The sequence below is a fragment of the Lathamus discolor genome, chromosome Z, assembly GCF_037157495.1.
Source record: "Lathamus discolor isolate bLatDis1 chromosome Z, bLatDis1.hap1, whole genome shotgun sequence".
NCBI lineage: Eukaryota > Metazoa > Chordata > Aves > Psittaciformes > Psittacidae > Lathamus > Lathamus discolor.
The window spans coordinates 101,771,723-101,797,752 of NC_088909.1; the positions used below are offsets into that span (position 1 = coordinate 101,771,723).

At 45.7% G+C, this 26,030-nt stretch overlaps 1 protein-coding gene across 3 annotated transcripts in view; it reads right to left on the minus strand.

Moving 5' to 3' along the window:
* Nucleotides 1-26,030, minus strand: part of DNAI1 (dynein axonemal intermediate chain 1) — a 151,634-nt gene that overhangs the window by 32,022 nt on the left and 93,582 nt on the right. The window contains exons 15-19 of one of the 3 annotated variants that reach the window (XM_065662726.1): nucleotides 22,634-22,721; nucleotides 20,719-20,798; nucleotides 13,492-13,640; nucleotides 12,519-12,618; nucleotides 8,499-9,059 (exon numbers count right to left, since the gene is read on the minus strand). In XM_065662726.1, the coding sequence (XP_065518798.1) occupies nucleotides 8,901-9,059; nucleotides 12,519-12,618; nucleotides 13,492-13,640; nucleotides 20,719-20,798; nucleotides 22,634-22,721 (576 nt within the window). In that variant the 3' untranslated portion in view covers nucleotides 8,499-8,900. Of the gene's footprint in view, nucleotides 1-8,498; nucleotides 9,060-12,518; nucleotides 12,619-13,491; nucleotides 13,641-16,648; nucleotides 17,165-20,718; nucleotides 20,799-22,633; nucleotides 22,722-26,030 lie in introns of those variants that run through there. The other 2 variants (XM_065662725.1, XM_065662727.1) reach the window with 2 other exon arrangements.

The window sequence follows — 26,030 nt, forward strand, 5'->3', positions numbered from 1 at the left end:
AGCAATGCAAATTATTTTGGGTGAGGCTGCCTTTCAAATATGTCACTGACAGCCCAGACAAGCACAATGCCTGGGACAAGAACCCGAAACCATCAGCACTGTGGAGAAGGTCAAAAGCAAACAAGTTTATGAATGTTCCTACTATAAAGCTCCTCTTTTATGAGCTTCTAAACAAATGGGCTTGTTTTCCTTTGCCAAGGGAATCATGGAAAAGAACAATCTATTTCAGTTCTCCAGCTGGAAACACCAGCCTCATATCAGCTGTCAGATGCTCCAGATGGAGGGGTGGGCCATGGGCTTTATGGAGGACTTCAGTGGCTTTGATTTAGAGCCACTGCTCTAAATCAGGCACTCTCAGGAGAGAGGGAAATGGGGTCAGATCAACACTGGTTTTGGTGCTTTGGGAGTAACCTAAAAGGTGCACAGGGCTTCCCCTAACGCCTAAGGCAGTTTAACAGTAACATAAAGCAGCAGAGCTGCATTCAACCAGTACCATACGCCTGGGGCTTGGGGCAGGGCTTCCTGCTGAAAGAATGGGAGGTTGAAAGCTTGCAGCTTTGAGATCCTAGTTCCATGAGCTGCCTGCTGGCTCAGATCCTGGGATTAAGGATTACAGAATAGGATCCAGTCAGATTTCCCACCCCAGAGACTCACTAACATCATACAGTTTCTCCCCATTGCACTGCCCTAGTGGACCCTTTCCCTCCAAACTATAGATTGTCCTCCATAGGGCGCCTTTCTGCTCAGAGGAGCCACTCATCCAGCAGCATCCAGATGAGAGGTGCCACCCAGACACAGTCAGGCAGCTGGCACAAATAGGATTTTTTGATAAGGGATGATATTTGTATAACTTTCCACACGTGGCAGACAAGCATATTCACCTACTCACTGATACACAGTATGACATGCTGTCCTGGGCTGTTACAGCCTGCAGGGCAAGCCTGCTCCCACCCATCTGGCCCCTGATGCCTCGCTTGGTACCATATCATCACCCAGACTGTTATCTACACCAACACAGCGGTGATGCTTGTCAGAATGTGAGATCTCACAGTTCAATGACTCCATGGGAAACAGAGTAACATGGCCCGGGTTCCTAAAGCAGAAAGTGTAGCTTGGAATAGGAAGACAGCATATAGGAACAGGGCAGTGTAGTGCCCTGTGCTGGGACACCAGCTTGGATTTTAATGTTTCTGAGAGTTGTGAAGGAATAAAGAGCATGCCAATGCAGTATTCTTGTCACAGCCTACAAACCAGCGGTGCCCCTATGAACAGCTCCCTCTGTCCTGCCAGTACTGCTACTCCTTACACTGCCTAGGCTGGCTCTACCGCTTCCCTCCCTGCAAGTGTTGAGACCTGGGACCACGCTCACTCACTCATGCTCATCCAGAAGTGGTTTAGAAACTCCAGAGTGGAGGTTTCAGATCTCTGATTTTCAGTTTCCACTGCAGTGCACGTCCCCAGGGAGAGAGCTGGAGCCTCTGACAATGAACTTGCTTTTTCAGGTATCTCCTCCAGATCGCATGGAAGTGAATCAGGGACCTGCAGGGTCTACAGACCCTGGCAAACACCCTCATTCTTTTTGTTAATACATTCAGATAACGGGAAAAGCACATCTCAGTTCTTTTGTTACTGAGTCTTTAGGAACTAGATGTGGGCACTTCCTTAGAGGAACATGATTCAGACTCCAAGAACAGAATACTGAGTAAGGCACAGAGAGAGGGGTAAAAGAAACATTAAATTGTCTGAAATAGAAGAGTGCAAGGACTCTCCCCTGCTTCTCCCAGCTTAGCTGCAGATCTCCAGGGAGACTAAGGCACGGGGCAGTAACCAATGACCCCAACAGCTATTTTATTTATGGTCCCTCTAAACCTGTGTGCCCACTCCAGGGAAGTGCCGGAGGACAAGAAGCGCCTCCAAATGAAGCCCTAGCTGTTGAGCAAAGCCACTCTTTGCAGTACAGGGATTTATCAGCTGGCATCAACAACCATCAAAAGAAACCTAGACCAAAGCGCTGGACAGTCTGATGGTAGGTATGCCAGGCAGATCCTCAAAGCAAACTTCCTCTTGATAGAAGAACAGTAACTCTGGAAAGTCAGCAACCCCTGAAAAGGAGCATGAAATTTAAGCAGACGCCCAGTTATCTGAGATGGGATCAGGTGAATCCTGCAGTCTGTCCCTCATGCTTTTTACTCAATAGGAACATTTTAAAATTGCCATCAGGGTAACAACAGAGCCTGCATGCTTGATGTACAGGCAATAATGGATCTAACTCTGCTGTGTTACAGTTGCAGAAAATATTTGACATAAATGAGCTGCTTTCATGCCTGACTCTCAGCTGGAGAAGTAATCCAGCTCACTTGCATCCAGACCATCAGTTCCTCTGTCTATGAATCACACAAATGTATTCCACCTCCCAAAATCGAGTGGCTCCCCACTGAGGCTCCACACAGCTGCTCTGAAAGCATGGCACAGTGCATGTCCAAGGCTATTACTGTAGCTCCAGCATCAAAACAAGCTCAGAGTTTTGACCAACTCGTTTCTCCCTGCCCGCTCTGCAAACTGCACATACAGTCCGAAAGTCAGCCCAGGCTCCCATCTGCTCAGCAGCTCTGAGGTGACCTGGGCACCCCTTGTCCTTACACTCTGCTGTCACTCACTGCCCTGAAGCACATAAGCCTTGTGAGCACCAGGAGATCTGGTGGAGAGCTGGACCCTCCAAACGGCACCACCTGAAAGAAACCAACCTCTCTGCCAGCAGAACAAGCTCCTTGGTTTTTGTGGCTCATGAAGAAGGGAGCTCTAGAGCTACTTTGACCTCCCCTGCCTTTATTGCATGCCTTGAACAAACGCTGGGCCTGCAGTGGCTGCAGCCTACACTGTCCTATTCTTCCAGGCTTGCAAGCCTTCATTCCCCAGCAGCAATATGGGCAATGCTGTCATGTTCAAAACCAACCTGACAGAAACCAGAATCAAGACTGAGGGGAAATATATATGTGGTAAGAACAAGGAAGATGTACCTGGTAACTTGGCAACAAAGAACAAAGTTGGTGTAAGGGCAAAAAGGTGAGGGATAATTTAATGTAATGCCGCCCTTTACCAGTTGACATCTCTTTCACTGCTTGGCTCTCACTGTCTTCATGATGGATTTACCTAATTTTCTGGGCTAAACCATGATACCTCATCCAGCTGCAAACTCCACAGATGACTTGTTTCAAGCTCTCAGCTAATGTATGTAACAGGCAGCTTCTGTCTAGCACCAAGTCAGCTGCTGGAGCATCCTAAAGACAGTGGGCAGGCAGGACAGCTCCAGCTTACATCAAAGCCAAGCTGCCATGCAGTGGAGACCTTACTTTGCATGATTTCTACAGTCCCACTGCAGGCAGAACAGCCTCAAATACAGTTAATTTGCTCTACAAGGATATTTCTGAGTTACACATAAGGGTTGTAAGACAGCCCTTGGTCTCCTCTGAAGCCTGTGGCTTGCCAGGAGGAAAGGAGACCTGACTCAGAAAACATCTATTGCCTCCCTGCTTCTGTGATGACACAGGAATGCTGGTCCTTGGTGGCCCTGACACCAGCACTAGGCAGACCCTAAAATTCATGGGTTTTCACAGCACTTTCATGCTAACGGCAAAAGGACAGACCCCAGCTCTGTTACAGTATGTTCAGAGGTATGGCAGCCTTCCAACATCTGAAGGGGGCCTACAAGGGTGCTGGGGAGGGACTTTTCAAGAGGGACTGTAGTGATAGGACAAGGGGTGATGGGTTAAAACTTAAACAGGAGAAGTTCAGGTTAGATATAAGGAGGAAGTTCTTTACTGTGAGGGTGGTGAGGACCTGGAACAGGTTGCCCAAGGAGGCTGTGAATGCTCCATCCCTGGCAGTGTTCAAGGCCAGGCTGGACAGAGCCTTGGGTGACATGGTCTAGGGTGAGGTGTCCCTGCCCATGGCAAGGGAAACTGATGATTTTAAGGTCCTTTTCAACCCAAACCATTCTATGATTCTAAGGATGATCAGGTATCTGTGAAAGCTGCTTTTAGGGAGGCGGGTGAGCTTTGCCAGTGAAGAGCAGGCTGTACATCCCAGGGCAAGGGAGAGAGCCTCAGCACATCCCTCTGCCCTGCATCATGCCAGCCCACTGCTCCAGGGTGCATGACACAAGGGAAAGAGAGCATTCGTGTCACCTGACTTAACTGTAGGAGCTGCTTCATTGCAGGGCTGCATATCTCTGCTCTTTCTCATTCAGTAAGAACTGGGTCACTCCCAATTTGACATGGTAGGAAAACAGCCTCAGCCTCAGCTGATTTGACTCATCTCCCACGAGTCAGTAAGAAATCAAAGCCTCTGCACTTGGAAGAACTGCTATTCATTCAGACAGGCTGAGGACCATTTGATGCTTCATGGAAACCCTGTGACATTGTTCTACAAGAAAGTGCTTGTTTATGCAAGCTAACTTGTCAGTTACCACTTCTGTCAGCCTGGCTTTGCTCTGAGAGTCTCAGTGATTAGGATAATCTCCTTCAGTCTCAGTCCTGTTCACTTCTGAATGCTGTAATCTGGGGCTAAATAGCTGATGCATCCTACCCCTGCTGATTGCACTTTAGTTTGGTCTAATATGATTCTCTTATGTTGCCCATGACTCTTTTTTTTATTCTTTTTTGACTCTTTAACTTCAATAGTGTGCTTTGGAATGAATCACAAAACCTCCTTCTGCTCTTCACTTTTGTACTAAATGTAATGTTACTTTCCAAATCACTTCTGAAAGGTTAAAATCAAACAGAAAAGCTAATCTGTGCTGAACTCATGCAACAGCTAGGCTGATGAAAGCAGCTGGTACCTCTGCACTGTGCTGCAACTATTTCTGCAGCAGCAGAGATGACCCTTCCTTAGAGACCAGCATCCAAAGTCCAGCCTGAGCCCTGGCTGTGCCCATGGGGTCGCTTTGCCCTGCATGTCCCAGGGTTAGACTCAGCAGCACAGTATTAGTAAGAACACAGCAGCTCAGGCAGTTCCCTGGCCCAGCATCCCTTACAGTCCTGCTGCTGCCCCAATTAGTGATCATTTCACGTTGCACATTTGGTTTGTGTCTTTATTGAATTTTATCTCACTGACTGCAAATTGCTGCTGAGGTTATCAACCTCATTTACAATTTCAGTTCTGGCACCAAAGCACTTATAAATCCTGCCTGCTTAGTGCCCCCCGCCAAATTACTGTTGAGTTTCAGTGCCAGCTTCAGTACCCAAAGCATCCCTAGCTGCACTGCACACTCTGTTGAGGATGACTTCGATCATGTCACATCCACCTTCTCACCTGCCTTATAGTTTGCTTATGAGCTTATGCCAACAGTGTTCCTGAGGTCAACCTGCAAACAAGTATTACACCTCCCTCCTCTGATCAACCAGGCTTGCTACTCTCAAAAACATGAATGTTTTTGTTATATGGCCTTACTAAAGCCTTACTAGACTGACTGATTCTTGATCTACCAGTACTTACAAACAGATCATTCACTGATTTGTCCCATGGGCAGGGACACCTTCCACTAGAGCAGGTTGCTCCAAGCCCTGTCCAACCTGGCCTTGAACACTGCCAGAGATGGGGCAGCCACAGCCTCTCTGGGCAACAGCACCCTCACAGGGAGGAATTTCTTCCTTATATCTAATCTAAATCTCCCCTCTTTCATCTTAAAGCCATTCTTCCTAGAATGGCTATGCCCTGCTACACAGAGTCAGCACCTTCTGTCCTCCCCCAGTACAGAGGCTGGGGCATGGGTGAAGGCAGGCAGTTGCACAAGCAAGGGCAGCATTGGTTTGATGGGAGAATCAATCACTGCTCTCTGGCACCTGCAGCCCTGCAGCAGGCCAGCAAAGCTGTTCATAAAGCAGATATCGAACTGTAATGGTTTGGAGACTGGCATTTAAAATGAATCAGCACAGATTTCAGGTCATTATACAATGCCAAGCAACAAACACCAAGGTACAGGAGCTGCTGTCTCTGTGCAGCAGGATGGGCAGATAGCTGAGGGCTCTCAGTGGCCCAAATACAAATGGTTCCCACTTTCAAACTGAAACCTAAGTGAAGGGCCATTCTTAATAGACGAACATAACAAAGAGCGGAGAAGCACCTAGGAACAGCTTTCCATTCTCAGAGATACTCTTAATGGGCTCTGTGCCCCCAGTATGTTTTCATGCAAAGTCTAATAAGTGAATCAATGAAATCTGGAGATAATACCCAAATAATTTTTTCCACTCATATGTCTGTGAAAGCAGGAAAAGGCAAACTTGGCCCCTGTGTGGCTGAATGAAGTAGTTAATCTCAGCAGATGGGTTTTGTTAAAATGCTGTCTTTCATAACCTGAAAAAGCAATAGCTCTAGTGATGAAAAACTGGCCTGTGAGCATCTCTGTAAGAAACAATTCCTGCAACACCACTGACCAAAAGGGGTTTACATTGATGTATGGCTTTGCACTGAAACCAACTATTGTGCTGACGTCACCCCAAGGCAACTCAGTAGCTGAGGGATGTGAATGAGCAGTAGCATCCTGAGGTGCACATTTTGAGGCTTGGAGCTCACCAGAGCAACCTAGGATAGGACGGAAGCCACAGCAGGACAGAGGTGGGGGCTCACACCCTGCAGGGCAAACCAAAGTCTTCCAGGCCAGCTTTATTCCCTAGAAGCAGTGCACAGAGCACCTGGTGGCTGCGGGAAAGGAAAGATAGCCTGACTGGCACAAAGAAAGCAGCATTATTTCCAGGGTCTCTGACCGTCTACCTCACTGAGCTTTGATATGCCAACAGCCCTTGTTTGAAAGCAGGCATAAAAGCTTGCCCAGCAGTTCACATCAATCTCAAAAATTCAGCAGGAAAAAAGAAAGAGCCTTTTAGGTTTTGTGGCAAAAGAAAATGAACAGTTTCACCGGAAACAACCACTTATGCTGTGAATGCAATTTCAAAGACAATTTAAGAAAGTCCCTGCCCACTTCAGCCTACTCAGAGGTCCTTCTGGGTGATGACAAGGGGACCTGCACTCATTTGGTGTTTTTACACTCCAGCAAGTGCCCAGACCACGGCGCAGAGAGCCACAAGATGCCGTATCCCAGCCCTTCTGAGCTAGTTGTGCCCCCCTAACTTAGACGAACCCCATGGGATACTGCAGAAGGGTAGGAAGAAGGACTTGAATGCAGCAGGGACGTCTGTAGCCATGAGGGGTTCACAGTCCTGACTCCCCTGGGCAAAAGCATTGACTGATGCTGGGAGGTCTACTGGCACCCCTGATTCCTGCCCTACAAGGAGAGGCAGCATTAGCTCCAAAATACCCAGTGACATATTTGTAAGCCTGAAAGATTTAGCAAGCCTCTTATCTGCAAAATCGTTCATGCTTTTAAAGTAAGAAATTGGATTTTGCTGCCGGTCAATGCTAAATTGCAAGCAAGTCTCTGCAAATTGCTCTATGAACAAACACACAACAGTGGTAAACAAGTGATTCTTTCCCAAGAGGAGAAAGGAAAACAGTGGGTATCAAGACAACAGACATTTATTCAGCATCTTATCCGACGCTGAGATACAACAGGAACGTGGTCTTCAAGACTTCTCATACAGAACAGTTGTTCAGTAAAATACGTGTGTATAAGCAGGAAAGGGCACACTCAATTCCTGAGCAGCACAAACCATTAGCTAATTTCTTGAAGGTTTACGTTGTTTCAAGTATTTCACATCTTGAAAGGTCAAGAGCTTCAGTAATGGGGAAAAGCCCTAGAGCATATGTCTAAGCGGCCTCCTCTGCACAGTGCGCATTTGGATGGCATTTGAGGCTATCAATATTTACTAAAGATGGCTATAACATCACCTTGCTCTTGCTGCATTAGTCATGAAGGACACAGACCACAAAAACATGAGAGCAAATGGACTTGTACTTAGTGCAAGCCTGTAGTAAAACCCCTGGGATTGCCCTTCTCACACAGGACACTTCATAATGTCATAGGGTCAGAAGGTAATTCAGGTTGGAAGAGACACCAAGAAGTCTCTGCTCAAACCTCCTGGCCAAAGGGTGAGCTCTGAGGTCAGATGCAGTTGCTCAGGGCTCCACCCAAGCTGTTCTTGAAAACCTCCATGGACAGTGACGGCACAACCTCTCTGGGCAAGCCGTTCCATTACTTGACTCCCTTCACAGTGAAGGTTTCTCCTAATATCCAGTCCAAACCTCTCATTTCAACCCAATTCAGCTGTTGTGTCTCACTGCTCCTTCGTGCACCACTGTGAAGAGCTTGGCTCCCACTTCTTGATGACCTCCTTGTAGGCACTGGCAGGCTGCTCCTGGGTTCCTTCTCCAGGCTCAACCACACCATCACAGCCATCGCATGGGGCAGCTGTGGCTCACAGCCTGGGATCCAGCCATTCAGGGACACTTGTGACATGGGTGTCTTTAGGTTTTTTAACACAGGTAACAATCCATGCATGAATTCAGCACAAGAAAGCATCCACATGTACGGAGTGATCTAGAAGTGGAAGAAATGCCAGCACCATTTCCTTATTTAAGGAAAGTAAGTAAAAAAAGCCCAAGCAGGAAATTTCAAGTACGATTCTTGCTTTTACATGTTTCTTTTTTTCTTTCCTGCTTTAAGCCTGTTTGAGATGGGATTAAAGCAAACTCCCAAAGGCAAATCCTACCAAATGCCACAGGGATTAAATTCCACCCCTCCCTGCTTCTGTGACCAGCACCCCTAGATTTCCTGCACCGTAAATTTAACAGTCTGTGTATCCAAACCCATCCCCACATGTTTGGTTTTATTTTTCTTTTTTTTTTATTTCCAAAGCTAACCTTTTTCTTCCTGTCAGCCTTTTACCTTTTACAACATAAACTAAAGTAGGTGTTCTCTATCTCATTTTATTTCAGGGCTGATCACATCAGTAACTGTACCCAGGTCTCTGTAGGAAATGGCCTGAAGGGACCACAGAGCTGCTGCCAGCCAAATGAGCTGCAGGACTCATGCTTAGAAATAACAGATCTTTCCACTTGTCTGCTTTAGGAACCACTGTGGAGTCTTCAAGGAATGTAAGCGTCATCTGAAATGCAATCACAGAGCAAAACTGCAGTGAACTTAGCACACTGATTTGAAACCAAAGCTGAATGCTCTATAGCAACCACTCTGAGTGCATCCAGCAGAGACTAGCTTCCATAAAAGCAGCTGGCTGTCCAGTCCTTTTAAAACAGGCCACTTATTTAGACACCTAGTTAGAGAATTGGGAGTTTTTTTCCAGGCAGTGTTGGCATGCATGCACATGTCTCAGTGATCATTTTATTTCAATTTTCATTGCAAATCATTTATGCTCATTCTGAAACAAAATGGCCCTGGGGCAGAGCAGGAGACTAAGGAAATTACCCAGAACTTAATAGAGAGCACTAGTAACAGTTAGTATCCAATGCATTAGCAGCAGAACATGCACACTTGGATTATTTATGAAGAGGTGGTACTGTCTGAAACAGATGCCCAGCTGCCAACACACACATTTTATCATAATGCCCATGATACTTACAGATTTTCCTAAATCTTCACTCCTGGAATCATGGGGATTGAGAGAATTTTAGATTTCCAGTTTCTGAGTCAGTCTTACAGTCTAGGGGGTTGATATACACCTTTTGGATGTGTAACATCAGCTTGAATAAGGAAATGTGTTCTCCAAAATACACCAGGTATTCCTTTAAGGCTGCAATTAGGGTCTGATTTAAAACCACCTCCAGGCAACCTTCGACTTTTGTAGGCATAATTATGTGCGGATGCAAAGCTAGAGGTTGTTTATGAACCGGAGCTCTTTAATGTTTTATTTTCTGGCTGCATGTCCTGTTGTTTTCTGTATCACAGAATCTTAGAATATCCTGTTAATATCCTGTTAATGTAGACCTTGTCCCAGCATCAACGGAGACTACCCTGTGCAAGGTGTTGACCTATTCCCAAGAAGTGCACTGTGCCACAAAGCATAATATCTCCAGGAATGAAAAGGCTGTAAACAACTACTTACTCCTCTTCCCCTGCAGATCTAGAAGGTTCTGCTCAAAATAGAACCTAAAACCATGGTTCAGACATACCCTGCTGTAACCATCATGGTTAGTGGCTAATACGAAGGCCCAGGATTTCTATCAGCATCAGACCTGGCCAGCCTATTGCAGTGGGAAGGCAGCTCTTGCCTGGACCTTTCCTGCTAAGCAGTGCAGTTGTGGGCTGCTCCTGGCTGATGGCCACTCTTCTCAGAGTTTGGGATTACAGGCATAAAGCAGAATTAGATTTTACTAGATTACGATTACTGAATTAGATCAAAGGTAGGATAAACAAAGTGAGATAACCTGGGTGCAGTGCTGCCAAAGCCAGACAGTTGACTGTCTTATCCATAGCCTCTTACAAACTCCAGGCCCATGGATGCTGCAGTTGATGTGACTCTGTGACCACACAACTAGAGTCACTGCAGCAGTGGCTAGGACACGCAGGGGTGGGGTGGAAAGACCATATTGCACAAACTCTTGCTAAGTGCATGAGATTTTCTACAGCAGGTGAAGCTCTGACGAACCTGGCCCAAGTGAGCAGCACTAAGCCTCCATAGAGCTATCACTGCAGAAACTTGAACACATCAATAAAGAATACAAGTATGCTCCATCTGCTTGTGCTGCCCAAGATGTATCACTGCCTGAAAGTATCTCTCTCCTTTTCCCCACAGTTAGGAACCAGGACACAGATGGGGTACCCACAGGTCTCTGCAGTGCTCACCCCATCACTCAGAGCTGCGAAGGTCAGCATGACCCTTACCAGGTTTGAGGACGCACACAACTTCACTTGTGGAAAACAATCAGAGGATGAGTCATATTATGAATGCATTAATTTAATTCATGCAGACCTTTCATTTCATATAAGGGAGAATGGGGACAGACATATTCATGAACAAAGGGCCTGATTGTGACCCTGCCTGCAAGGGAAAAGCATCAACACTGCTTTCTGTAGGCTGTGGCTTCTCAGGGAGACCAGGTGCCCAGTGAGAAGATTTCTATTGTTTAACTTGGGAGAAACAAATTCACAGCCTGAGCCAGTGTATCAGTGAAATGAATTTTTTGCTATAACATAAAGGTTAAACTGCAATAAAGTTGCCAAGGCATCAGTTCAATAATAGAGATATATAAAGGCCATCTTTTTTGCTAGAGTAATTTGGCCAAACTGCACAGACTTTCCAGTTTATACCAGCAAAATATTCAGACCATGGAGACAGAGCAACATGGTCTTACAGTACAAAAGCAGAGTTGATGGATAGCTACATGCCCTGACTACTCACCGGGCTCAAATTAACCATCTGAGCTACTCAAACAAATGACTAGGGGCAAAGATATAACTGCCATCATCTTAATATTGGGACTGGTCTAATTATTTCATTACCGAATCATTACTTTTGAACACAGCCTTACACAGTGGAAAAATGTTGATTTTATTTAATTGGAACAAAGTTTTATTGTCTGACCCAGTGTATATTACTATAATTGACTTTTTAATATCAATGCAAGTATATAACCTCTTTATTCTACTGCTTCTCTATACCTTAGGCATTCTGAACCAATACCCTACTGTCAGCTTGTACTAGGGGTGCTCTGATCTGGAGCATCCTCTCTCTATCCCCCAGGGATGCACTGGTTAATAAGCTGATTTCCCACACTGGGAATTGTTTTTTCTCCTGGCATGTGGAAGCTGCACACCTTTACTGATGTGGTCAACACAAGAGCAAGCAGGGACTTTTGTGCATTTGCAACCCCTAACTTAAGGCAGCATGAGCAGTGCTGAGAAGGAGATAGCAACTCATGCCCAGGGACATGCATACCAAAGACAGGAAAGCATAGGAAAAAGAAGCCTGTTGCCCAAACCCTGCTTTCCTCTTTATCCTCTGAGTACCCCCATTCCTGCAGTAAGAGGAGCAAACTAGGACTGCAGACAAGCTTAGCTTTCTTATACTAAAGGTTGGGAGGCTTGGCCCCCAGGAAGCACCTGTGCTTAGAAGAGAAGGCCCACATATGCATTTCTGATGGGTTTGTCATGGGTTTGCAGAGAGATGTGCCGCTGATTCTCAGCATCTGCTAAAAGCCCTCTGATTTAAACCAGCTGTTTGGAGGATTGGGCTGCAGCTGAGAGATTTCTGGCCTTGTTGCTTGTAGGGGTGTGGTAGACCTTAAGGGAGAAGGAGTACGAAAGGCTGCTGCCCAGGTTTCCTTGTCTCTGTTACTACTTTATGACTTCTGTGTCCTTGTAATCAGACTGAGCGAAAAGGAATTTTAGGGCCTTGAGCTACCAAAATGAGCCTCCCATCCTGAGGCAAGCAGCTGAGGCAAGCTGCAGCCAACTCAGCCTGTCACTGTGGTGGATAACTGCTGATGGGAGATCTGCAGCTCCTTGACATGCCAGGCCAGGACTGGGCTGACATGCCCCGTGATCAACCCTAATTCCCCTTGACTTTCTCTCAGCTCAAATCAGAGCAGTATTGCTTCCAGGCTCTCACCTTGCTATCAGTGGTGACTGCAGCAAAGACCGTAGAGGAGTAAGGGGCCCATGCAACATCTCCTACACCAGAATTCAGGTCATAAACAAACATTGGAGTCCTGTAAAAAAAAAAAGAGGGATGAACTCTTTTATACGCATGTCACTCTGGAAGTGAAACACTGAGTTATAAATACTGATGCTGCAGCCTGTGTTCAAAGCCAGCTGCAGAAGTGGGAGATGGGGTATTCCTCTGTGTCAGATAACAGCTATCATCTGAGCGAAAGACAAAGCAAAGCTCAGTATCAACTCAAATGGGTTGGGATTGGTCCTGCTGTGATGAGAAGAAAAAGCGCTTCTTTATTTTCAAAAGCATTTTGAAAGCTTCCTCCCAACACACACAGAAAGATGGAGTCTCTCTGGTTAATAATCATATGGGAAAAAGTGATTTTCCCTCTCTGGACTTCTGACAACACTGAATATTAGAGTGGTATTGGCAACAGGAAATATTTGACTCTGATATACAAAAAAATCAATTTTCTGATTGAAACCAGACATTGCTCAACCACTAACCCTGAACTTCCCTGTGTATTTTTAAATGTTCCAATTTTTATTTCATTTTTTCTCTCTGACTCTTGGGAGGTGTCTGGCCTCTGAGGCCATAAGCCAGCCCCTGACATTTCTCAATAGCATTTCTCCAGAAGAATAACCCCTCCACGGTACGTCCTGCCTGAAGAAAGCCAGATCCAAAGCAAGCAGTCAGGCTCTGCACTGAGCTGCAATGCTTGGCAAGTTCCTGGGGCAGACAACGCTAAATCTCATACCTGAGGAGTACAAATCTGAGTCACAGGCCCCCAAAACAGAAACAAGAGAGCAATTAGCAATATCAACCCATTAGAGGGAAACTGAAGCTGAGGTATATGCAGAACCGGTATCTGGTGGCTGGCATGTCAGGCTGGACCTCTCTGACCATGCCAGAACCCAGCAGGACGTACTTGATGGTGTGATCCCAGATCTTGACTGTCCAGTCAGAGCTACAGGAAATGAAGACTTTTGAGTGGTAGGGATTCCAGCTGACTGAGTCCACGGCCATGTGATGAGCTTCAAACACATCCAGAAACTGGCTTGAATAGTATTTTGAACACTGTAAAGGAAAGAACTAGTCAGTAATCAGAGACCTCTTCTTGCACAGAGATGCTTCTGAATGCTTGTATGGCCTCCTAGGCTCTTCTGGGCTGGCTGGGAAGTGGTGGCTGATACCCAGAGGGGCTACAGAAACAAAATAACTTAGCACATGCTGTTTCACCTCACTTCCAGACAACACTAAGCTCCCCTCTACAATACACAGAGGTATGAATTAACTTTTATGGTTATATTCACAGCCACAGACAGGCCACTGAGCCCTTTCTTCACTGTAGGACTTCCACCACCTGCCTGTGAGCTTGGGTTCCTGCCATGCCCTGAAAAAGGCCCTCAGAAAAGGAAGGGGAAAACACCTCTTGTGCTGCTCAGGAACACATAGCACTGTGTGCATTTGAAAAGTCGCAATTAAGACTTCTATTAACAGTGCTCTCAGCACAAGAATAACCTATTGGACCCTTCTGTTGTAAGGTTCTTGGGAACATGCCAGAAGAGCCTTCCATGCCATGATGCTGCAACAGTCTGCTCTGAGAGCCTGCCCCATCACATGGCTCTGCAGTTTCTTCTCTTGTGCTACTCGTGACTCCCCAGAGGGGTGTGAGAACCACAAGAGGCTGGCCAGCACTCAGGCATGTCCTCAGTGGCCAGGGGCACAACAGCCTGTAAACTGGGCAAACCCTGCACATGCATGTGAGGGTCAGGCCAGCAGCGTCACAGCTGATGAACAGCAAAACGTAGGATGTGTGCAAGAGCTGGAAAACATTTGGGAGCACTGGAAAAGACACTCTGTGTGTGAGCTCATGAAGTAGGGGAGAAATTACAACCTGCTGTCTGCATGAGCAGAATGCGGGACTTGATCCAGACCCCGTCAGTTCTGTGCACACAAAAACATTAGGTTATACTCCCCACACCTCCTCCCCACTGAGGGTAGTGGAGGCTTCCTTTGTTAGCCACAAGGACCTCATCTCACAACTAATGTCTTCTTGGTTGTGTTCCTTCACACGTGCTGTAACCACACAGTAGGCTGGGGTTGGTTTAAGGATTTTCATTGGTCTGCCTTGGTATTGCCACTACAAGGATTTTTCAGCACCTTTCGTTAATCCCTAATGAATGCAGCGACACATCATCTGTCCAAGCAGCAGGATTGCTGAAGTGTTATATGACTTTACTTCCCGCAAACCAAACCTCTTAATAATCATAAGACTTAGCTGTTTATTACATGTGACACTCACTGAATATTCAGACCTGTTTTTTCCAATGCCCTTGTGCACTGGTGCTGGATTGAGGGTGCTAAACTAGACATACAGCAGTAGCTCCTGCATCCCTGGGAGGTTTGCTGTGGTAGGGAACAGAAACAAGAAAGTAGCTCATGTTCCACTGAGATTTACTGACAGTGTGTATAGCTTGCTGTTTGGTGCATACTCTGTCTCTGAGTTACTGTCCTTGTGTGTAATTGTAGGACTGAAATGTCCTTTAATGGCATGTTTCATAACTTCACTTCATAATTCTTAATGTTCAGCCACCAGGAAAATTGGTACTTGGCTTCTTTTGGAAGTCACTTAGCTGTGAATAGACAGAATGGGTCACGAGTAATTAACACAAGAGAAAAGCTGCTTTAGCCATCTGTCCTTCCAAGTATGTGTATTGAAGGTCCCTAATACCTGAGGACTTTGAAGAGTGGGATACTAACCAGATTTGTCTACATCTACCAGCACTGTAATGCTCAGCACTCTGTTTTTAAAGGCCTGTTGGGGCTCAGCCCCTGATCAGTGCAACTCTTTGGGCACTTGTATAGGAGCCCTTTCATGCTCTGGGATATGCTGATCCTCAGCACTGGCTTTGCAATGTGCAAGTCTGGCTCAGAGTTGAGGTCCGGGTCCCAACAGGAAAGGGTTCAACGCGTTTCTTATTAATTCAGCAGCAAAAAGGGTTCTGTAGGGCAGATGCCTAACTTCTGATAAGATAGCATCAAAGAGGATGAACAGATTCAGTGAGCAGGCACTTGTGCAGCCTCTCTGACCTTCTAGAGCGCTGCTCCAATTTGCTGAGAGTGTTTTTCTCCTATTTAAATGGTGGTAGATGCGTATGAATAGTAAACGGTATTTTTATGATGAGATGGGAAAGCAAGAATGCATCTACATCAATACAGGAAATCAGTAGGAAGATGATTGGTGTCAGGGCTACAAAACATGGGGGATGAATTCTGGGAGGAAAGGAGAACTCCAAGGACACAAAACTTAAAACTAATCTTCATTAACAGCACTTCAGATTATGCTAGATGTTAGCCTGATGCAAAACTCCTCCGCATCCATGGTGAATGGATGGTTATTAGTGTCCTTATAACATAGAGCATTTCTTTAGTTCATAAACAGAAACACTAAGACTCCCCGGTTTTTGCTCAGTGCCTTCTTGTAGAGATCTGCTAAGATTTGTACAAAGGCTTATGAATGGAAACAGGCATGTGAATGCACTGGGAGAAACAGGAAACAGTAAAAGAAAGAAACCCCCATTATTTGGTGGCAAATGCAGTCAGTCAAGTGACAAGATAACAGGACAGAACAAATAGAAGCCCAAAGACAAGGTGGCAAGAAGAACACTTCATCAGACTCCTACCAGGATATCTGCTGGTTTGGCCTTCCCCCTGATCTTCCCTCACAAACAGCCTTTTCACTCACAACACTGAGTTCAAAGAATCACCTTTTCCTTCTACACAATCTTGCACTGAGTTTTATTATATTCGTTACACTCTCAAACAACCTGCCTAAGACTGAAAAAAAACCCTTTCTTACATGAATATGTTCTAATCTCATCACAATTTTTCTGTGGAAGCCTGTTTATTAAGAAGTAATTCTGACCAAAAGCTGAAGCCTCAATAATGTTTCAATATGAATCACAGAGACCATGCTTTTTATTACCAAAGCTGAACAATTCCTAAACAGCAAGTAAGATATGCAGAGAGGCAGTTTTGCATTACAGAATCATATTAATGCAGAAACAGTTTGTCCTCCATGAAAAAGGGTGATAAGTCTGTGTGTAATTAAGATAATGATTTCTTGGCTTCTGAAATGCGATTAACTAAGCCATTTGAAAAATTTCACCATAACTGTTCTGCAGCTAAAGAATTAACATATTAACATTCTATTTGTGGGCATGCCTGATCTCTGAGAAAACACCTCCCTGAAACCCACTTTCCAATTTATTTAATAAATAATCTAAAATCCAGCCCATGTGGACAGCAGCCCGTGTTTGATCCCCAACTCATACTGCATGTAAGGAGACTGCCTCTTTCACTTAACATCTAGTGGTAAGGGCAAGTGCAGCACAGACACCTGAGCAGCTCAACTCTTGCTCAGTGTAGCCACAGGTCCCAGGAGCTGCTCAGATGGCTCTGGCACTGTCACTGTCTTCAGCATCCAAGCAGGGCAAAGCTCTGGGAAGCAGCTCACAGGTAGCTTCAGTCGTGGGTTCAGACATGAAATGCTTCAATAAAGGGTGTGATGAAGATGCATAGCTGTCCTTGAGAAATACCTGGAGCAGTTGAACATAAAGCTTTTGAAACTCAGGGGATGCTAAGGGTGCAAGCAGTCTTCCCCCTGGTTTTCATAGAATCACAGAATAGTTAGGGTTGGAAAGGACCTCAAGATCATCTAGTTCCAACACCCCTGCCATAGGCAGGGACATTATACTATATTGAGGATACTATAGAGGCCTGCTTGTGCTAGACACATGATTTCTCTTCCATGTGTTAGCCCAGACAATCTGATGGAAGACTGCCCTTCCTTCCCATGGGAACAAACAAGTTTTATAGGGCAGTGTTTCATAATGTGGAACCGGTCCGACTTTCATGAAGACTTCCCTTACATGAAATTTCAGTGCAGTAATGTTTTGTTGCTTACCATAAACCTGAAATCAGACTTAGTACCCATAAAACAGAAGTACCTGTAAAACAGTATTTCTTCATTTGTCCACCCAAGAAGTAGTTAAAATGTCTGGCTTCATGGCAGGGATCACTCCTCACATTAAAACCCCATCCTATTTCTAGTTTCAATGATGATCGTCCAAGGCAGGAACACCTACAGCTTTGTCAACGTAAATGCTGACAAATTCTGCGCCTATTCAGTGCTCCTCCATGAAGGACTTCCTTTGCTATATAACTGAGCCAGGACATTAGAACTGAGCCTCCATTTACCCAGGGAACTACAGACCAGTCAGTCTCACCTCTGTGCCTGTCAAAATCGTGGAGCAGATTCTCCTGAAAAGCTTGAACACAAAAAAAAAGGTGCTTGGTGACAGCCAGCAGGGCTTCACTAACGGGAAATCCTGCCTGACCAATTTGGTGGCCTTCTATGATGGGGCTACAGAACTGATGGACAGGGGTAGAGCAGTTGATGTCATCTACCTGGACTTGTGCAAAGCGTTTGACACTGTCCCACACGACATCCTTGTCTCAAAATTGGAGAGACATCAGTTTGATAGGTGGACCACTCGGTGGATAAAGAACTGGCTGGGTGGCTGCAAGTAAAGAGTTGTGGTCAATGGCTCAATGTCCGGCTGGAGACCAGTAACAAGCGGTGTCCCTCAGGGATCGGCGTTGGGACTGGTCCTGTTTAACTTCTTCGTCGCTGACATGGACAGTGGGATTGAGTGCGCCCTCAGCAAGTTTGCCGATGACACCAAGCTGTGTGGTTCGGTTGATACACTGGAGGGAAGGGATGCCATCCAGAGGGACCTTGACACGCTTATGAGGTGGGCTGATGCCAACCTTATGAAGTTCAACCACGACAAGTGCAAGGTCCTACACCTGGGTCGGAGCAATCCCAGGCACGGCTACAGGTTGGGCAGAGAAGAGATTCAGAGCGGCCCTGCAGAGAAGGACTTGGGGGTGCTGGTCGATGAGAAAATGAACATGAGCCAGCTGCAGTGTGCGCTCGCAGCCCAGAAACCAACCGTATCCTGGGCTGCATCAAAAGGAGTGTGACCAGCAGGTCGAAGGAGGTGATCCTGCCCCTCAACTCTGCTCTCATGAGACCTCACCTGGAGTATTGTGTGCAGTTCTGGCGTTCTCAACATAAAAAGGGCATGGAACTGTTGGAACAAGTCCAGAGGAGGCCATGAGGATGATCAGGGGACTGGAGCACCTCCAGTTGAGATAGGCTGAGAAAGTTGGGGCTGTTCAGCCTGGAGAAGAGAAGGCTGTGTGGAGACCTCAGAGCAGCCTTCCAGTACCTGAAGGGGGCCTATAGGGATGCTGGGGATGGACACTTCGTTAGGAATTGTAGTGACAGGACAAGGGGTAACGGGTTAAAACTTAAACAGGGGAAGTTTAGATTGGATATAAGGAAGAAGTTCTTTCCTGTGAGGGTGGTGAGGCACTGGAATGGGTTGCCCAGGGAGCTGTGAATGCTCCATCCCTGGCAGTGCTCAAGGCCAGGCTGGACAGAGCCTTGGGTGGCATGGTTTAGAGGGAGGCATCTGTGCCCATGGCAGGGGGGGTGGAACTAGATGATCTTAAGGTCCTTTCCAACCCTAGCTATTCTATGATTCTATGACACCAGCCTGAACATACTTCCTGAAGGGTAAATGATGGTTCCCACCAGTTACAGACATGCACTGTCATCATACTCATTGACATCCATCGCTCACCTAAGCACAGAGGAAGTTAAAACACGTAATTCCCTGCTGCCTTTTGATCAGGACTAGACACAACAGTACCTAAAAAATCTGGAGTACCACACTTAGTGTACCAGCTCCTGTGGGTGACCAGCCAACTCAGAATATCTGCCCATGACTGGACAGATGCTTTGTATCCTGAAAGCATCAACAAGAAACCATTACACCTACCTCATTGCCCATCACCTGTCAGCCCAGCCTCCCACCTTTCTCCCACCTCCCTTCTTTTTGCATCTGCCTGGTGCAATGCAAGTGAGCATTACTCAGAAATCTTCCCTAGATACTTCCTGGCAGAGGGAGAGATTTCAATCAGCATTATCCATGTGGAAGGGCTATATATTTGCTAAGTCCTTCTTGCCTAAATGATTGATACTTATTTCAGAATACCATTTCCTTTGGGTTGTTTTCCCCTGTTTTATTTCCGTTTTGAAGGCAGGACATGGTGAAGGAGCTTACTGCATCCTCTAGGGATGTCTGGATGGATCTGCTCAGCATCTCAGCCTCCTGCTGATGGCCCACCCCCCACATTGAAGGGATGTGGCTACAATATTAACAAAGCCCCAAACCTAGCTCAGAGGAATGCTGTGCAAACAAAAGTTATATGAGTAAGCAGCTACTGGCTTTATTTTCAAGGATATATACAGCAGAGCTCAAAACTTTCTATTTTTGTCTTGATTTCTTAAGAAAACATAATATCTGTGTGCTGATGCCTGCTTGTCTCTCCTCTCAGACAACTTTTGATTGCTGAGCACCAAGGGGACAGGCTGCAGGAGGGCACTGGAGAGGAGGTAGCCAGCCCTGTCTGCAGGAATCAAAGGCTATAGCATGGAGGTGGGATCTCTGAGCTGGGGATAGGGTGGGAGTGATCAGAGAGAGGAATGATTAGAGTAGATAGTGAGGAACTGGAGAGAGCAGGGCAAGGAAAAAGTGGGAGTGGGGAAAGGACCTAGATGTAATTGTGGAAGGGAAGGGCTGTAGGACACCAGTCCATAGGAAACAAGGCTTCATTAGCCTTACTGCTCACGGGGTAACAGGTCTGAAAAAGAAAAGAGCTGAGATTTTTCCTACCATTCCCCCATAGCCATGATGACAGAGGACAATGACCTTTTAACTTCCGCTCTGATCGTAGCTGGCCCCTTGCTTGCACAGCAGCAATCTGCAAAGCATTCTGGGATGCAGTTTGTATGAAAAACATTCAGCAAAATAAGGTCTTAATTGGGTCTGTGCAGAGCGCTCCCCTTGACCCTTTGTGTCTCTGTGCTAGTCTCAGGCTCACCACAGCGATCTGAGAGCATGACCAGGCTCTGAAGTTTTTACATTATTACTGCCTGAGCAAACAGTTAAGATGATGAATCTAAAAGACAAGCACAGGTCAGGGGGTGTAAAACAAGGGACAAAGAAACCGTTCTTACCTGATAGATCTTCCCCTCTTCAGTACCAACGAGAAACAAATAGTCTATCTTTTTGTGAAAATCAAATGATGTCCCACAGCCTGGTAACAGAAGAAAGGTCTGTCAGACAGAATTGGTTCGTCTGGCCAGCACACACTCCCTGCCTATAGTACACACACACACTGCTGGGGTTTTCAGGAGTGATTTATCAGCCAGAAGCTCCCAAGAGAAATTAGAGCCACCTCTACCCCTTCTGCAAACACTTACAGACCCACACCAAGCTGTGCCTGTCCCCAAGACCTGCAATTTGAAGAACCAACATGGAAAAATGGAAAAGAGAACTGGAAAAACTGGAAGGGAACTGGAAGAACAGATTGGCTAGGGATTTACTTTGGTAAGTGAATCCCTGGCCAAGTGCCTGTCGCAAACATAAGTCGCGAGGACCAGGCCTGCCTCCTGTTGGGGAAGAACAGATCTTTCCTGTCTGTTTAGTATTCACAGAAAATATAAATGGTTTCTTATGCATAAAGGAGCCCATAGAGGAAACACCACATCACACCTCCCTTTTCATCCTTAGCTCAGAAGCTTAGCAGGCTCACTTCAGTAAAGCCAATAGCAAAGGATGTGATTTGGGAAGAAATCTTCTGCCAGGCACAGAAGCATCCTCTTAACTTCAAAAGCCCTGAATGAAGCAACATTGCAAACTGTATTTAAGAGGTGTCAACCACAACAGGCTGTGACTCCTTGAGATTTTGTGGCTTCTGTTCCTGAGGCAGATGCAACATCATTCAAGAAAGCCAATTCGGATGGCGGTGAAAGAAAATTTCAGCAGGGTCCTGGAGCAGAAGATGGGATGTCTGCTAAGAGCCAGAGCAACCTGGGGCTGTTGACCAGCCAGAGCAAACATCATATGATAAACAAGCAGACAAGGCTGAGAAGCACATAGTTACAGAGAACTTTCTGCAAAGGCAGCTGTCTTAAAAATTATGTCTTAAACGTTAACAAAATGTAGTCCTCAAAGGAATTGTTAAGGTTATTCAACTCTGTAATACTGTCTGCATTTTTAACATTTAAATAGATTGTTAAATATTCAAGACAAGTCTTTGAAAATCCGTTCCACAGAAACGCTAACAAATAATCCCAAAGCCCCTGGGAGTTCTGCAGTGTACTGCTTTCGCTGGTCTCTTGCAACCCATGCAACCTTCTTACAAATTGTTCAGCAGTTATTGCGTAGAAACATAGCAATCCCCAAACGTTAAGTGCTTTCTCCAAACCCAGGCCACAGATTCACAGCCAAAAGCAGGTGCAACAGGATGATTAGGAGATTCTTTAAGGCTCCCTGTGTAGTCCAGGACCTCCAGAGCTGACTTATCCCATCTTATCCCAAACACAGGATGGTCAGGCTGAGGTGATTCAGCATAGAAGGACTGCCCTGTCTCTACTTTATACAGAGGGAGCCTAACATAGTAGCTCAGAAAAGATGTTGTGCTTTTAGAGAGCCAAAACCTGCTGAGGTTCATCACTGCTGGCTGGATGAGCTGTGCACCCAGGAAAAGGGAAAGGCTGCTTTTCGTTTTTATTTGGCCGGTCCAGATCATTGTCTGGCAGAAAGAACAAAACTGACTTAGTTTTGACAAGTACAGATAATGCCTGTGCCTTGTCCACACTGGGATATCCCAGTAAAATCATCATGCTTTGAACTGATGTTCACCTTTCTTCCCCAAGTAAAGGCAAGGTGTAACCAGCAAAATCTGACTCAATTAGCTGCTATTGCTCCAGACAGATTTTGCCTTACTACATGATGAAAGCAAGGAGGTGTAACCCTTCTTAGGCTCCCTTCCATCTCAACACCCTACTCCTACTTTAATTCCCAGAATAACTGATTAAAGGATTTCTGTCAGTAATTAATCAGCATGGAAAGGACTTGGGCTCCTACCAAGTGTTTTCAGCTGCAGCACCTCTGGCCTCTGCGCCGTTGTTCCCTCTGCTGACAGCTTGATGACATCTGTATGAACCAGCTCATTCTGCAGGCGGAGGAGATTCCACATGAATAACATGGTTTACAGCAACAATAGAGAGACATTCAGTAATTTGAAATGGCAAATTTTATGAAGGAATTTTAAAAAGCTGTCCAAACGTTGCTTAATGTTTCATGCTCACAGTTGGCAACTTGATAACGTGTCACTTTTACATAAAACCTCCAGGAAACGGATGCTTTGGTGCACTGGAGCTGAGAGCCACTGGTATACCACCCAGACGCATGCAGCTGATGTGGGAAGCTTTGGGCTTTGGGGTCAATGTTTTTGAACGGAGGTTGATACTGGCAGCTTAAATCATTGTGTTATGTGAAATCACCCTGCATGGTTTAAGATGGGTGTTGCATACCATTACAGAGCTGATTAAAACCCACACTAGTGGATAGTAACTCACCACCTTGCCAGTCTTTGCTTCTTACCACCTTCCTATTAATCCCACAGCAGCCTCAGTTCCCAATACTCACAACCTCATGGGTTTTGAGATTCAAATAACAAGAACATCTAGCAAGCAGCTTCCCCAGAGGAAAAATGCCCAGTGTTGCTGTTATCAGCAGAGCTCTAAATAGCTCTCATTGCAGGCCACAGCACTGCTGTGCCAGGTGATGTATGCACACAGGGCAAAAAGGCTGTGCCCCAAACAGTTTACAGTCAAGGTGGAAGACAGAAGACAGATGAAAATAGACACAATGTGGATGAATATGAGGAAACAATGAGAGGGCAAAGATCCATTCTTAGACTAGTGCTGGGAATTAAAATACCACTGCAGAATGGAGTTGGTTGTGAATATAAGAATACCCTGGGGCTGACAAAAAGAACAAAGAACTAAAGATTAAATTAGTGAGCAGTGTGGGCTGAGGACTGGATGTTTTAATGAATCTGCAGATTTCCCACTGGAGCACTGTGAGAACAAAACATAACTTCTTAGCTCAGTGAATCAAGCTTTAGCTGGACCTCCTCTAAGCCCAGAGCAGGACTCAGGTAGGAAAAGATTCTGCCTGGCAAAGTCAATCCCAGGGAATTGCATGTTAGGGAAGATGGGAGAAGACATTGTGAGTTCAGTACTGCAGTCCAGAGGGGACAGTGATCTGCAAGACATTTTTATCATATTTTAGAAGTACAAATTTACAGAAGGATCAAGAAAGGCCAAAACCCATAAAATAATGCACTTTCTTCTCACTCATTTGCACTGCTGCACACCAACATGCCCTGACCTATTGATGGCTGGAACTGTTCTGTGAGAGAGCAGCAAGCAGCAGGACTGACTCCTGCAGCCTGCACAGTCCTACCTTCTGTTATTGACTCTTCTCGTAGCATGTGGGTTACCTCAAGTTGGAGTCAGTGGGTCAAGGCAGGAGTGATGTTAAGAGACATATATGCTGGTGTGTCTGTGCAAGAACTAGGAAGAGCGATGCCCAGAGCATCCAGTAGCAGAGCATATTCCATGTACTGTTCACTGTGTACCCAAATAGGAGTGTTAGTGGGGTGCTGGGAGCACAGTCAGGATATGCTGAGCAGGTACTTGCCTCTGCTCAGGCTCCCAGGTCTGCCTGTTCACCATAGAGCATCTGCCCTGTCCAAGCCATGGGTGGTTGCCATAGGAGTCTGGTCTGAAGAGCAGCTTTGGAGCTGCCTGCCTCTGGTGATGCTGATCTACCCAGTGTGCCTAACCAAGGTCGGACACATGATCTGAGCAGATCTAAAGACATGTTAGCACACTTACTCTCTGTACTGCTAGAAAGGCAAACCACATGAGATCTTCTTTGTAAGTGCACACCTTTCTGTAGCCTTTCTCTGAAGATGCCACCCAGCACCTTCATCTGGCCAAAGCCTCTGTGAACAGCTTCTGTAGCCTCTTGCCTTCACAAAGGATCTTACTCATGCAGACTTTCCTGTTGTGTTGCTTTTAGTGTGTACCCAGCTCTTCCAGCTCCACAGTCTGGAAAATGCATCTGTTCCTGGGGCTGTTTGTTGCCAAAGCCATTTGTATATTCCTCTGGGTAAACAGACTGTTGGCAGTTTGGCCTTCCAGGAATACTGAGCAGTAATACATTGCTTCTGCCTAACAATTGTAAAGCACTTTGTAAGCATTAGTGAATTAGGCCTTGCAGCTGCCTGTTTCTCTTTAGCTGTTATTAGCCTCAAGTGATAAACGAGGCACAGACCTGTTCAGTAATTTAGCTCTAGGTCACGTAGGAAGTACAGCTACTAATCAAATCAGGGATTGCTGAGCATCAGCCTGAGCAGCAGTGCCAGGCTGCATCCCACTCTTTGATGTGGCTCTACAGCACTCCTTTTTGATAGGCAAGGTGTGCATACAAGGAGGGAGAGTAGCATCATCCAGCTGCAGAAGTTCTGCATTCTTCCTTGCCATTTTACACGTTCATGATGACCCAAAACCAAGCCAAGACAGCCTAAGCACATACAGCTCATGTGCCCTCCCATGAAGTTTGTTCAAAGTGATTGTGCCCACTTTTAACAGACAACCACTATGGTCAAGCCAGACCAACCGTCCCCAGCTAACATTCGACAACTCTTCTACATAAATTTTTTGTGTGGCTTGCCACATATTCAGCTGTAAGAAAGAATTTATCAACTTTCTGCTTTCAGCTTTGGAAGTGTCAAACAGCTATCAGTGTTGGAAGAAGCTTTAGTTCTAGATAGTCCTGATTAGTCAAAAAGATTAATGAAGGTCTCTTTCATTTATTCACTATTTGCACTATAGATCTGAAGAACAAAAAACCTCTGGAGTTTCTTCAATTTTTTTCTAAGTAAAACCCAGAGATAGCTCTTTTGTAAAACTGGAATTCAATCAGATTGTTCACTTCTCCTCTCTAGATACAAACCTACAGATTGTAACAAAATGCCCTTTTCATTCTGTTTCTTGCTTTCCCTGATGAATCTCTGTCCAAAAAGAGAAACCAGACAGCATCTAAAATGTTGCTGTTTTCCAGCCCTGCCTGCAAAGCACATGCCAGCTCTGGCAATTTCAGAGGTAACTTCACCTCAAAAAATCTTAAAAGCCTGCTTTTCACATAGGTGTAGCCAATTTTATAACAGAAGTGCAAGGAATAAGCAGAAATGACATTGTATTATGTGGATGCAGGACTTAGAAGTCACACCAAGGATGCTTAATTAGGTATATCTACATGCTCAAGGATTTACAGTGTGGGAACACAGTTAAGCACAGATGAATCACAGAAATGCTGCAAAAGACCTTTTACCAGTTGAGTTGACATCAAAGTGCATCTGCAGGCTCTTAGGTTGTCCCAGTTGTGGCATTTCTTCGAAGTTAAGAGA